Source organism: Urocitellus parryii, chromosome 1 (genome assembly GCF_045843805.1).
Source record: "Urocitellus parryii isolate mUroPar1 chromosome 1, mUroPar1.hap1, whole genome shotgun sequence".
Lineage (NCBI taxonomy): Eukaryota > Metazoa > Chordata > Mammalia > Rodentia > Sciuridae > Urocitellus > Urocitellus parryii.
Window position 1 is genome coordinate 203,377,413 of NC_135531.1, and position 13,231 is coordinate 203,390,643.

Sequence of the window (13,231 nt, forward strand, 5' to 3'; positions counted from 1 at the left end):
ATACAAGGGAAATCTCCACTTTTTACCATATATTCTACATGGATTAAATTTTGTTAGTGAATTTTTATGATTAAAAAAAAACCCATGTCAAAATTAACAGTGCTTATGTAAGCAGAACATACTTCATAATAAAGACAAAAATCATTTTAAGAGAAAATAAAAGCAAAATTATTAATTGTGGCACTGATATTTAAGATTTTACTGAAAAAAAATATATCTAAAATCATTGCTTTAACATGAAACACTTTTTCAGAGCTAAAAAATACAGAAAAGTATAATTCCATGCAGAAAATCAGTTGTCATTATTCAGTTGAATTGAATATTACAGATCAGTTTTTCCCAATTCCTTTAGAACCAAAGATTCTAATATTTTCCACTTTTACTGGATCTATACTTTGCTAAGATTCTGTCATGAAGGAATTATTACAAATAACATTTTTTAATGGTTTCAAACAGAGTCATTTAACTGATTACCTTCTCTTTTAGTAATTGAAACTTCTTGTCAACATAAAATTAAACTGATGATAGTATTAAGATGATACAACAATGGTTTAAATAAATGAGGCTATTCAGCTTAAGCACAGGTAAATTTAGAGTTTATAAGGTTCAACAAGTTGTTAAAACAACACCTGGACCTTATATCTAAGATACTCAAGGCTCCAAAGAATCTCGAATGAACATTACCAGTGTAGAAGAAAGGTGACTTAGCTTAGATTGGTTCTTAATAAATAACCCAATGAGACAAAAATTGAAGTTGTGTATGAAAATTTGAAATAAAAACATTAGCATAGAATAGGAATGAACATAAACATAGTGTTTTGCTAAAGTTGTAAACATGGAAACTAAATTTTTAATATTGTAAATTCACTAATAAAATTGTTTAAAAGGTACACCAGATACAGATAAAATAAAAACTTCAAAGTTAATTTGAAACTACTGACATTAAGTGCTAATCCTCATATGTGCAATTCTTTTGCAAAACAGAATGACATTTCAAATGCTTTTCATGAGAAAAAAAGAATTCAAAAGAATGTATTCTTCCAGTCATCACAACAGCATTAGAAGCTCTGTGTTAATTTATAAATTCTTTAAATTTGTAATTTTAATTGCTTTAAATCATATACCAAGACACACAAATTATTTTAACACCACTGCTTTCAAGTTACCTGAACATTCTCATTCCACTTCTCAGCAAAATGCTTATCTGAAATTTCTTCAGGTAGTAATAACTCTTCTTTAAATATTTTTACATACTGTGGATACCCAAATGAATTCATTAAGTGTATCTGCCGGTGAGAAAATCTTGACTTCACTCTTTTTTCTAAGAGTTCCAAAATGTCCTTAAAAACAAACAGAAATCTCTGTAAGATGCATGTTTATGAAAACATTACACCAATGTTGGAGGTACAAGTACATTATAATCTATACTTTAGTGATGCTTATTTTATATATATATATATATATAAATAAATAAAATTAAGCATTTGAAAAAATTTAATGGAAAATAAATAATTCTCTTGTAAGCATCAGTAGGCTTGATGATACTGTGCCTTTTTCCTATGGTAATCTCTAACAAAACGATTCAGTCTGAAAACTGCTGGACAATGTAACTACAGCCAGCTCTAGTGGTCCAGTTCTCAAAAGAGCTTGATTTTCATGGGGAGGAGAGCAGATGCTTTAGAATCAATAAAAATTTATCAAATGTTTACCTGGTATATGTCTCTGTGTGGGGAATTTTGTACCAATTGTTAAAGCAGAGAAGATTGGTTCTGATTATAGTATTCTCTTCTACATAAAATGTTGAAATATTCTATAACATTTTTAAAAAGGTGTAATGAGGTCCATAACTATAAAATTATAAATCTAGGCAGATGATTCTCATAACATCCAAGTTAATAAATCATGATACAAAGGAAATAATTTAAGTGATCAAAATGAGATTATGGATAGTATATGAAGGAGGACAGAAAAGATTAATAGCTTGAACTAGGAGGAAGAGAACAAAATATCTGGAATTTATAATAAGAATATTTTTATAATAAGATTTTACAATAAGAATTAAAAGAGAAGGAGGTTATATTCAGAAACAAGGGAATTCTACATTTTATTTTCTATAAATCTATGAAGGAGGAGTTCTAAGTCATTCATACAGGCAGGTACTGAAAGTAACTATGAAAGAATTAAGAGTCTACATTGGGAAGGAAAAAAGTTTCTCTCTTCTAAAAAAGAAAATGAGTTATAGGAAAGGAAAATAAATATATGGGTCTGACATAAAACTTCTAGAAATGGAGGGGGAAGGCTTGGAAAAAACTGGAGATATAAGGTGATTTTTAAAAACACATTTTATCTGAATTTAATAAGAAACTTCATACTATCAGAGTGTAAGGAGATAAATACCAAAAGATCTGTGCAGCTCTCCAAAGGTACAAAAGGGTTAACACGTATATAGCTTTCACAAAGTAAAGTGACTCACATACTAAGACTATGCTTAAAACCATTCTAAAGCCCCCAAGGAATGAAGAAGCCACTTTACTATTAACTGTTTGATAGAAAGGACCTCTTTAATTCTGGGGATGTATACTTAGAAAATTGCAATAGTATAATGCTGATTTGATTTCAAGCATTTTATTTTTCTTTTTAAAAATATTTTATTTAGTTATAGGTGGACACAATATCTTTATTTTTATGTGGTGCTGAGGATTGAACCCATGTGAAGCAAGTTCTCTACCACTGAGCTATAGCCCCAGCCCTCAAGAAATTTCAAAACACATGGTAGAAATTTAATGATTTCTATTAAACAGAGATTAGATTATTTAACTGTCTCTTTACTAGCTAAATGTAGAAATTATACTTATTAGTATTTTTTTCTCTTTCAATAATTTCAGTGAAGGGACTAATATATTAGTTTATAGGCAAGTGTAGTAATTGTTTTCTTGTATTCCTCAATTTGTAAAAAGCTGGATCTATATACATATTGGAGAAAAAAAAGGTTTTTTTAATGCCTAATTTAATGACTTACTGTACCAGCAATTTAGCTTGAATTTTCTAAATATTATAATTATTTTTTTAAAATAGAAAGACTTACCAATCTACATGTAAGGCCAATAACTGCTACTGGAGTCTGTGCAGACTGAGAAATGTCAAAAAGATTATAGAGTAGTGTTTGGTTCTTATGATGAGCAAAAAGATCAAATTCATCTAATATGAAGATCACAGGGCAACTGCTAGTTCGGTCACCTAAAATAGAGAGCTTTTATATTAACAACATTTCTTAAATTTCCAAACTATTTACTACATTTCTATTATTGAAACTCATTCAACAAACATTGATAACCTACGTTGGGTAGGGCACTTAACATGGATACTCACTGAATATGAAAAAATTATTCACAGACAAAGATATCCCCTATTGCTTTCAAATTGTTATTAGACTAGCAGATTGATAAAAAATTAAGAAAATCTTTTAAATAATCATTTAATTGAAGGCTGCAGATTATAAATCATATAAATGTAATACTTCTTTAATAATTATAAAGTTAACAAAGATTTTTCAATACTCATATAGAATCAAAACACTTTGGGATTAAAGTATAAGAAGTCACTAATTAATTAACAAATTACTTCTTTGAAAGAGAATTGTAAGCAAAAAGGCAAAATATATCTTCTTGTGGAAATAATTACTGTAAACACTGATTAGACAATGAAGTTTGATAAAAACAACTTAAATTCTTTTTAAACACAATTTAACATGTCCACAATGAGGGAAAGTTCAAACCAGACCTCTACAATAATATAGAAATTTAATATCTGATAAACTATGGTACTAAATATCAATGAGGAAAATGATTTATTCAAAGATCCTTATTTTACAATGCATACAGAAATAAATTCCAACAAAATATTAATGATAATTATATTAAATGCAAACACTGATGTTTTCATAATCTGAAGGAGAGAAAAAATCTACATAAATGTAACTATGCAAAAAAATTAATACTTTTGTTAAACTAAAAGGTACAAACCAAATTTAAGGGAAGAGGGTAGGGAGCACATGAATTTCCACAGGTAAATATGAAATAACCACCACAAAAATAAGGTGAAGAACCAACAGGAAATACATAAATCAGGAAATTATCAGTTGTCAGTAAAAATATGAAATGATGAGCCTCACCACTAACAGAATAATACAAATCAAAGAAATAAATCATGTTGATGATCAAGAGAATTTTTTTTTATTACATAGGCAAACATGAAAATTGTTTCTAGCATATAGGCAAAACCCAAAAATTGTTTTCAAATAAAATTAGAGAGTAATAGTTTGCTAATGTTACTTCTTTTAAATTTGATGCCTTATAACCCAGAATTCTATTCATTAAAATTTATCCAAGAGAACATATGATCAAATAAGCATGTCTTGCTAACTGTAAAAAAATCAGAAACAAAAGTTTTTAATTGGTGACTAATAAATTACAGCACCTTTAAAAAACAACATGGGAATCATAAAAATTATGCAGATAAAAATTTATAGATTAATAAAACAATAAGGAAAATGATTTTATTTTTTGAATAAAGTTATATTTATCTATGTAAATATACAAAGAATATGTGGCAGGTGAATAAAAATAAAAAACCAATTATTGAGATAATCACAATTATAGTTATAGGATTACAGTGATTTTTTTTTCTATTTCCACTTCTGTGTTTTCTGTTTGGTATTACCTTCATAATTAAGAGTAAAATAAAAGTTAAAAAGAATCTTTTCATGCTGTTGTATGAAAAGTATTTACCTTTTTTTAAAGCTTCCAGAAGGAATGAAAGGTTTTCAGCAAAGCTTCCCTGAAAAACAAAAAAAGAAAACAAGTAGTAAAATAATAAGAGGTTGATCCTTAGACTTACACAGAAACTACACATCTTTCTTTTCTAGTAAATTAAGAGTCACTGCCCAGACATTCAGCCAAGTGTCAATATATTAACTATTTAAAACTTAATAGAAAAGTAAAGATGATAAAGCAATGAAAATGGCAAAACTATGTAGTGTTTTAAATTTTATATGTTCTAAAATCTGTAAAAAATGTATAGATTTGCTATAATCTAAACACAATGGGAAACCCATTTGTTCAAATACATGGTGCTCCTAAAAGTCTCTAAATGTCATTGCCAAAGAAATGAGTATGAATTTTAAAGAGAAATTTTTAAAGGGAAAGGTAGAAGAAATTTGCTCGAAAATATTAGATAATAATGTTTTCTGCTGTGGCTGCCCAGCCTACTGCCAGCTCTGAGGCATCATGAGAGAACCTGGTGAGAATGTTAAAAACTGCATGAGAGAAATGCTGAGTCACATGTAAATGCAAACCTGTTGGCATCAACAGAAGATTTCTCAGCAGAAAATCTTAAGGCCAGGAGGGTATGGAATGATATATTTCAAGGCCTAAAAATAATTACCACGATTACTGTACCAAAGCAAGGTTATGCTTTAGAATCAAAACAAAAATAAAGACCTTCTTAGATAAGCACAAAGTAAAGAAATTCATGATCATCACACCTGCATTATAGAAGATACTTAAAGGAACCCTTACACCCAAAGACAAAGACAAACATATCATGAGAGCACAGGAAAGAATAAATGTCCCTAGAAAAGTAGTTACACAAATGAGAAATAGGCAAGAATCAAACATCAGTTTGGTAAACAGTCAAATGTCTAAATGAATGAGGAAGAAATTAACAGACTATTCAGAACACCCAGAAGATGTTCAAAACAACAAAAACAACTGTGTATTTTTTGATAATAATCCTGAATGTAAATAGTTCACAAATTAAAAGGTACAAACTAACTGGCTGACAGGATTAAAAACCAAGATCCAACAGGATGGTAAAGAAACTCATCTCACTTGGAAAGACATACACAGAACAAAAGTGAAGTATGGAAAACAATATTCCCAGTAAATGGAATATTCAAAGAAGTAGGAGAAGCTATACTTAGATATATAACAAAATAGACTTAAGACAAAATCAATTAGAAGAGGAAAAAAGGTCATTACATATCGAACAAGGCAACAATTCCATCAAGAAAATATAATGATTACAAATATATATGCACTGAATAGTAGAGCACCCAAATTTATAAAACAAAAACTATTAGACATTAAAGGGAAAGACAGATCCCAACACAACAATAATGGGTGGCTTCAATACCCCCATTTACAAATAAATCATTCCTGCAAAAAAAAATCCAAACCAAAAACAAAAACAAACAAACAAACAAACAAAAAAAAACAAACAAGGAAACATCAGATTTAAATTATACCATAGATCAGTTCTTTAGAAGATATCGAAAGAACATTCTACACAAAAGCTGCAGGATACCATTCGTTTTATAATTACATGGAACATTCTCCAAAATAAATGTTAGGCCACTGCAATTCTTAACAGATTTGAAAATAAAAATGAAATGCTTTCTTTTAACTTATTAGATCAAAATGGAACGAAATTAGAAATCAATAGCAAAACAAAACAAAAAACTACAGAAACTGAGGATATTGAACAAAAACACTTTTAAATGATCAATGATTCACTGTAGAAATTGGGAGAAATGAAGAATTTCCTAGAATAAAATGATCATGGAAACACAACATATTAGAATGTGTAGGATATAACAAAAGCAATATTAACAGCAATGTTTATATCAATGAATGTTTACATCAAAGAAACCAGAAATATCAGGGCTGGGTTGTGGCTCAGTGGTAGAGTGCTTGCCTGGCACACGTGGGGCCCTGGGTTCGATCCTCCTCAGCACCACATATAAATCAATAAAATAAAGGTTAAAAAAAAAAAAAAAAAAAAGAAGAAGAAAACCCAGAATATCACAAATGATGAGGCATCTCAAGGTCTTACAAAAACAAGAATAAAACAACCCCCAAATCAGATGGCAAGACATACTAACAATCAGTGCAGAAATAAATGAAATAGAAACTAAAAAAGAACAAAGCAAGGTGCTATAAACCAAGAGTTGGTTCTTTAAAAAGATAAAATTGATTAACCTTTAAAGTAACCAGAAGATGGAAGAGACCCAAATAAATAAAAGCAGAGGTTTAAAAAAAAAAAAAAAGAGACAATGCAACAAGTACCACTGAAAATCAAAGGATCATGGAATCATTAGGGAATATTTTGAAAAATTCTATGCCAATAAACTGGAAAATGAATAAGAAAGAGACAAATTTCTGGACACATAAGACCTAACGAAACTGGACCAAGAGGATATTTAAAAAATGAAATAGATCAATATAGGCAATGAAATTAAAGTTGTAATAAATCTTTCAACAAAGAAAAGCACAGGACCAGATGAATTCAATACTGAATTTTACCAGACTTTTGAAGTACACCAATGCTCCTTTATTACATAAAATAGAAAGGGAAGAAACCCTTTCAAACTCCTTTACAAAGCCATTATCAACCTGATACCAAAACCTGATAAGAACACAATAAAGGGCTGAGGTTGTGGCTCAGTGGTAGAGTGCTCACCTAGCATGCATGAGGCACTGGTTTCGATCCTCAGCACCACATAAAAATAAAGATATTGTGTCCACCTAAAAGTAAATATATATATAAAAAATAAATCAAAAGGATGCTAGAGACCAATATCCCTGAAGAAGAACGGTGCAAAAATCCTCAATAAATTACTTGCAAATCAAACTCAACAGCTATTAAAAATATACAAGTTGGTTTCATTCTAGAGACGGCTCAACATATGCAAATCAATAAATGTAATATAGCAAATAAACTGAATAAAAGATAAAAAGTACATGGTCATCTCAATATATACAGAAAAAGCCTTTGATAAAATTCAATGTCATGATAAATGCCCAGAATAAATTAGGTGTAGTAGAATCATAGTAATGGTTATGTATGATAAAGCCACAGTCCACATCATACCTAATGGAAAAAAAAACTGAAAGTGTTTCCAATAAGTTCAGGAATAAGACCAGAATGTCTACTTTCAGGACTCTTATTCAACACAGTACTAGAAATTTTGATCAGAGCACTTAGTCAGGAAAAAGAATAAAAGGAATACAAATAAAGAAGAAGATAGTCAAATTAAACCTGTTTGCTGGTGATATTCTATAAGACTCCATCAAAAGGCTTTTATAACCAATAAAGAAATATAGTGGTCTGGGGCTGTAGCTCAGTGGCAAAGTGCTTGCCTAGCATGCATGAAGCACTGGGTTCGATCCTCAGCACCATATAACAATTAACGAATAAAATAAAGGCATCTGTTCATCTACAACAACAAAAAAAAAAAAAAAAAAAGAAAGAAGAGAAAGAAGGAAAGAAATATAGTAAAAGGTGCAGGATATAAAAATCAACATGAAAATCAGTAGCTTTTCTATATGCCAATAACGGACTTGCTTAGAAAGAAATCAGGAAAGCAATCCCATTAACAAAAAACTCAAAAAGTTAAAAACAATACCTAAGAGCAAACCTTGCTGAGAAGGTAAAAGACCTCTTAAACACTGAAGAAAGAAACTGAAGAGGATACTAGAAGGTGGAGAGAGCTCCCATGTTCATGAAATGGAAGAATTAATACTGTTACAATAGTCCTACCACCCAAAGTGACCTACAGATTCACTGCAATCTTCATAAAAATTTCAATGGCTTTCTTTAAAGAATTAGAAAAAAACAATACTTAATTCATATGAAGTACAAAATACCACAAAGAGTCAGAGGAATCCCGAAAAAAATAAGATGGTGGGAGCCATTAAAATACTTGACTTCAAAATATACTACAGAGATATCCTAACAAAACCAGCATGGTTTTGGCATAAAAACAGATAAATAACACTAATGAAAAGAAATGAACGACCCAGAAATAAACTGACTCATTTACTTCCCAACAAAGATGCAAAAATCATAAATTGGAGAAGAGAGTTCTTCAACAAACGAGGCTTGGAAAACTGGAGATCTTCAGAAGACAGAAAACTGAGCCATATCTCTCATCCTGTACAAAAAATCCCCCCAAAAAAACGAAAACAAAGAATCAACTCAAAATGAATCAAAGACCTGAAAATTTGAAGCTGCAAAGAAAACCTACGGGAAATACTTCAAAATATTGGCATAGGCAATGATTTCCCAAATAGTACTCCAACAAGAAACAAAAGCACACTGAGAAATACATCAAATTAAATCATTTTTACATAGCAAAGGAAACAATTAACACAATGAAAAAGACAATCTATAGAATTGGCAAAAATCTCTGCTGGCTATTTATCTGATAGAAGATTAAAATCCAAAAATAAACAACTTTAAAAACAGTAAATGAACAAATGATTTGAAGACAGTTCTCAAAATAAGAAATATAAATGGCTAGTAAATATATAAAAATGATCAAAATATTCATTACATTATGTAAATGTAAGTCAAATTTATATTGATTTATATTTAGATCTCATGTCACCTTAATCAGAATGGCGATTATTAAAAAACAGAAAGTACTTGAAACACTGTGGGGGAAAAAAACACTTATACACTATTAATGGGAATGGAAATTATCATAGCCACTGTGGAATCACAGCATATATTCTAAGGATATCTGAAAGAATGAAGCCAGTATACAAAAGAGATACTTGCATAACCCATATTTACTGCAACACTATTCATAGTAGCCTAGGTGCCAGTCAACACATGGATGAAGAAAATGTTGTATATATACAAAATGGAGGAAAACACCATAAAGATGAATGAACTCCTGCCATATGCAGCAAAATGAATGAATTGCAGGACATTATATTAAATGAAATATGCCAGGGACAGAAAGACAGTACATATTTCTCTCATACATATAAGCTATAAAAAAAGAAAAAAAAAGAGTGACTACTAGGAAATGGGAAAGGGATTGTGGGGGGAGAGAGGAGAGCAACAGAGGGTAGACAGGAAGATGGATACAATCAATACACAATATATATACATGCTGGAAATGTCAAAGTAAAACTCAATAACTTGCACAATTATTGTGTTAATAGAAAAAATAAACTAGAGGGATGCCTCCAAGGGAAATATTAGATACTATTATAGTATTTGTCTATTCAAGAGCATATTGACAAATTTGTATTTATCACATCAAATTTGGCTATGTTTATACTTGGAACAGCCAAAATATTTTTGGATGCAACTTAAATATTCTGGATAAATTCTAACAGAGTAGCAGATGTTCCAGGTTCAAATTTTTTATAATTAAAGTCATAATTTTTTTATTTCATTAGACTTTTTAAAAAAATAGTCAACTTCCAAGTTTGAGGAAGTCACCTGTTAGTACCCCAATGGAAACATCTGGTAAAAACCACCATAACTGTTTTTTTAAGAAATTCTACATATTGTGATGATCAACGCTATTTTGTAAAAACTACTTCCATGGTAAAGCAGGAGGTATTATCCATAATTTTCCATAATACAACAAAGGCTCAAAGAAATAATAATTTAGAAAATCGGTGGTCAAAGTTAAAAAAAGATGGCTTATCTTTTGGCATTTCTATATAAAAATCCTGTTAAAGTATAAACATACACTTATGTAAATATGTATACATATTTATATATGCTTATATACATATAAAATATTATAATATATAAATGATACACATGTGTATAATACATAAATATGTTGTGCATATACTCATACATATTTTAAATACATTTTATATAGAAATATATATATGAATATGTATGAATATATGCATGACATTTATGTATACAAACATGTATAAATATATACACAACATATTTATGTTTGCTCTAAGTAAGTCAAAAACAGAACAGATCTGGGTTGAGTTAAATGACTTAGGAGCCTAATGTCCATACTCCCCAACATTTTTTGACCTTTTGTATGCTATATGCTCTCTGAGTGTCAAATACCTCATCTATATAATGAAGAAGCAAAACTAGTAATTTCTCTAAAGCTATCCCTGAAGGACTGGCTCTAGGACCCCACTATGAATACCAAAATCTATGGATTCCGAAGTCTCTTATATAAAGTGGCCTAGTATTTGCTTATCAATTATGTACATTCTTGGGGCTGGGGATGTGGCTCAAGCAGTAGCGCACTTGCCTGGCATGCATGCGGCCCGGGTTCGATCCTCAGCACCACATACAAACAAAGATGTTGTGTCCACCGAAAACTAAAAAAATAAATACTAAAAATTCTCTCTCAAAAAAAAAAAAAAATTAAGTCTTCTGGCTCTTAAAAAAATTATGTACATTCTTTCTTATATTTTAAATTTTCTCTATGTTAGTTTTAATATCTAGTACAATGTACTGATAGTTGTTATACTGTATTATTAATGCCAAGGGGGAAAAATCTGTATTAAGTATAGACACATTATTTTCTTGAATATTTTAAATCTATAGTAGGTTGCAAATGCATATGCAGAACCTACAGATAACCAAGGGTTGACTATGTAATAAAGATAATAACAGTGATGATTAGGATAAAGTGACAATACTGTGGCTTTTATTACTTCACATATGAATATCCAGTATGAATAAGTCCATTTAGGAATGTTAGAAACACCTATTCAGATCAACTGGAAACCAAAAGTCAAAATGAGCCTACATAATAAGAACTCCCTTTGACCAAGTAGTAGGTCACTAGCTTAGGCATACATTCTAAAGAGGAGTTAGAACATTATATTTATAGAAGGAGCATTATGAACTTGCACTTCAAAGATCTGCAAAATATGAAAGGAAAGCTTATGGTTGGCTCAGCGTTTTATAGATAATAATTAAAGAAAAGAAATTCCTAAATGCCTACACAACTATGGTATGTCACTGAAGCAGGGAGTACATGCTATGAGAGTACAGTGACAGCACTGCATGATCACTAGTCATCAGAAAATGAACTCGGAATGTAAGTATCCCATTTCATCTGCATAAGCAATATAAGGATAAGTAATTTCCTCATGAAAATTAGATTGCAAATTAATCTTATTTTCTTAGGTCTCATAAAATAGTTGACAGGTAAAAAGTTTATAAATGTGAAAACATTTTAAATCAGTGACTTTAAATTAGTGATGTTCACTGTCCTGAGACTGCATGCTGTGTGAAAATTGGTTTATGGATAAATTTCTGTAAATTTAATAGTAAGAGATAACTGACATTTGTATAGCATGTTAGCAACAAGAAAAGTAACATTTAATCTAAATTAAGTTTGTTTCCTTTCATCTTTATTGTATGTACAATAAAATAAAGCCCAGCTAACAAATGAAGTATCTGAAATTCAGAAACATTCATTATCCCAATATCACTAGAAGTTTAAAAGATAGTAAAGCAAGTGTCAAAAATAGTTACTGTAGCTTAAAATTCAGCAGTTTTTACTATGCCCATACCACAAGTCTCAGAAGACTACAAATAAATTAATATTTATCTATTAAATAGCAGTTTATCTCTAAGGACAGAAAGCATTTATCTTCTTGGCAAAGTAATAAACTTAGAGAATAGCTACATAAACAGATTTCTTAGCTATTTGAGAACTAGCACAATCTACTATAAAAATTCAAATATATAGGCTTGATAACTAAATGTATCCTAATACATTTTATATTTTTATGACCAGAGTTTTCCATATTTTAACTCAAACTCCTGAAACCCTCTCCTAACCTTCCAGAAATATAATACCTTTACTGGATACTATGCTTTGAAGATTATTTAATAAAATATCTGAAACAATACTTACAAAAACTTTATCTCCAACTACATTTTCCAGACTTAACTGCCTTGTGATTTCCTTCAGAGCAATTTTATCATTGATCTGCAGCAGTCCTGAAATACATCCCATTTAAAAGAACTAAATCAAAATATGCATTTAACAGAAGATTATTATCCAAATAAATTTTCCAATGTTTTTAAAAATTTACTAGACAGGAAACAAAGTCTATTAGTTCGCATTATATCATTAAAAAAATAGCAAAAAAAGACATTTGGTAGTGTCAATAAACAGATTTCCTTGAGGATATCACTGATTAGAAAAAGAAAGACAAAAACACTCCATGATGATCAATGTTTGATTCCTAAATATATTATGTATGGTTTGTTAGAGGCTGTTATGTGGTTCATATCATTCCCATGAAAACTGATGGCCTACTTACCATTTAGGTGAACTTGTAATACATTTTCATTCACCACTTCTATATCCATGAGTTCTTTCAAAACATGATTTATTAACTAAATAAAAACGAAATGTTAGAGATAA

General features: G+C 29.9%; 1 protein-coding gene across 1 annotated transcript in view; it reads right to left on the minus strand.

Annotated features, from left to right (window-relative positions):
* Window positions 1–13,231, minus strand: part of Orc4 (origin recognition complex subunit 4) — a 62,636-nt gene that overhangs the window by 11,591 nt on the left and 37,814 nt on the right. Inside the window, exons 5-9 of the mRNA XM_026388497.2 lie at window positions 13,128–13,203; window positions 12,716–12,801; window positions 4,788–4,836; window positions 3,086–3,237; window positions 1,167–1,340 (exon numbers count right to left, since the gene is read on the minus strand). Coding sequence (XP_026244282.2) covers window positions 1,167–1,340; window positions 3,086–3,237; window positions 4,788–4,836; window positions 12,716–12,801; window positions 13,128–13,203 — 537 coding nt within the window. The remainder of the gene's footprint in view (window positions 1–1,166; window positions 1,341–3,085; window positions 3,238–4,787; window positions 4,837–12,715; window positions 12,802–13,127; window positions 13,204–13,231) is intronic.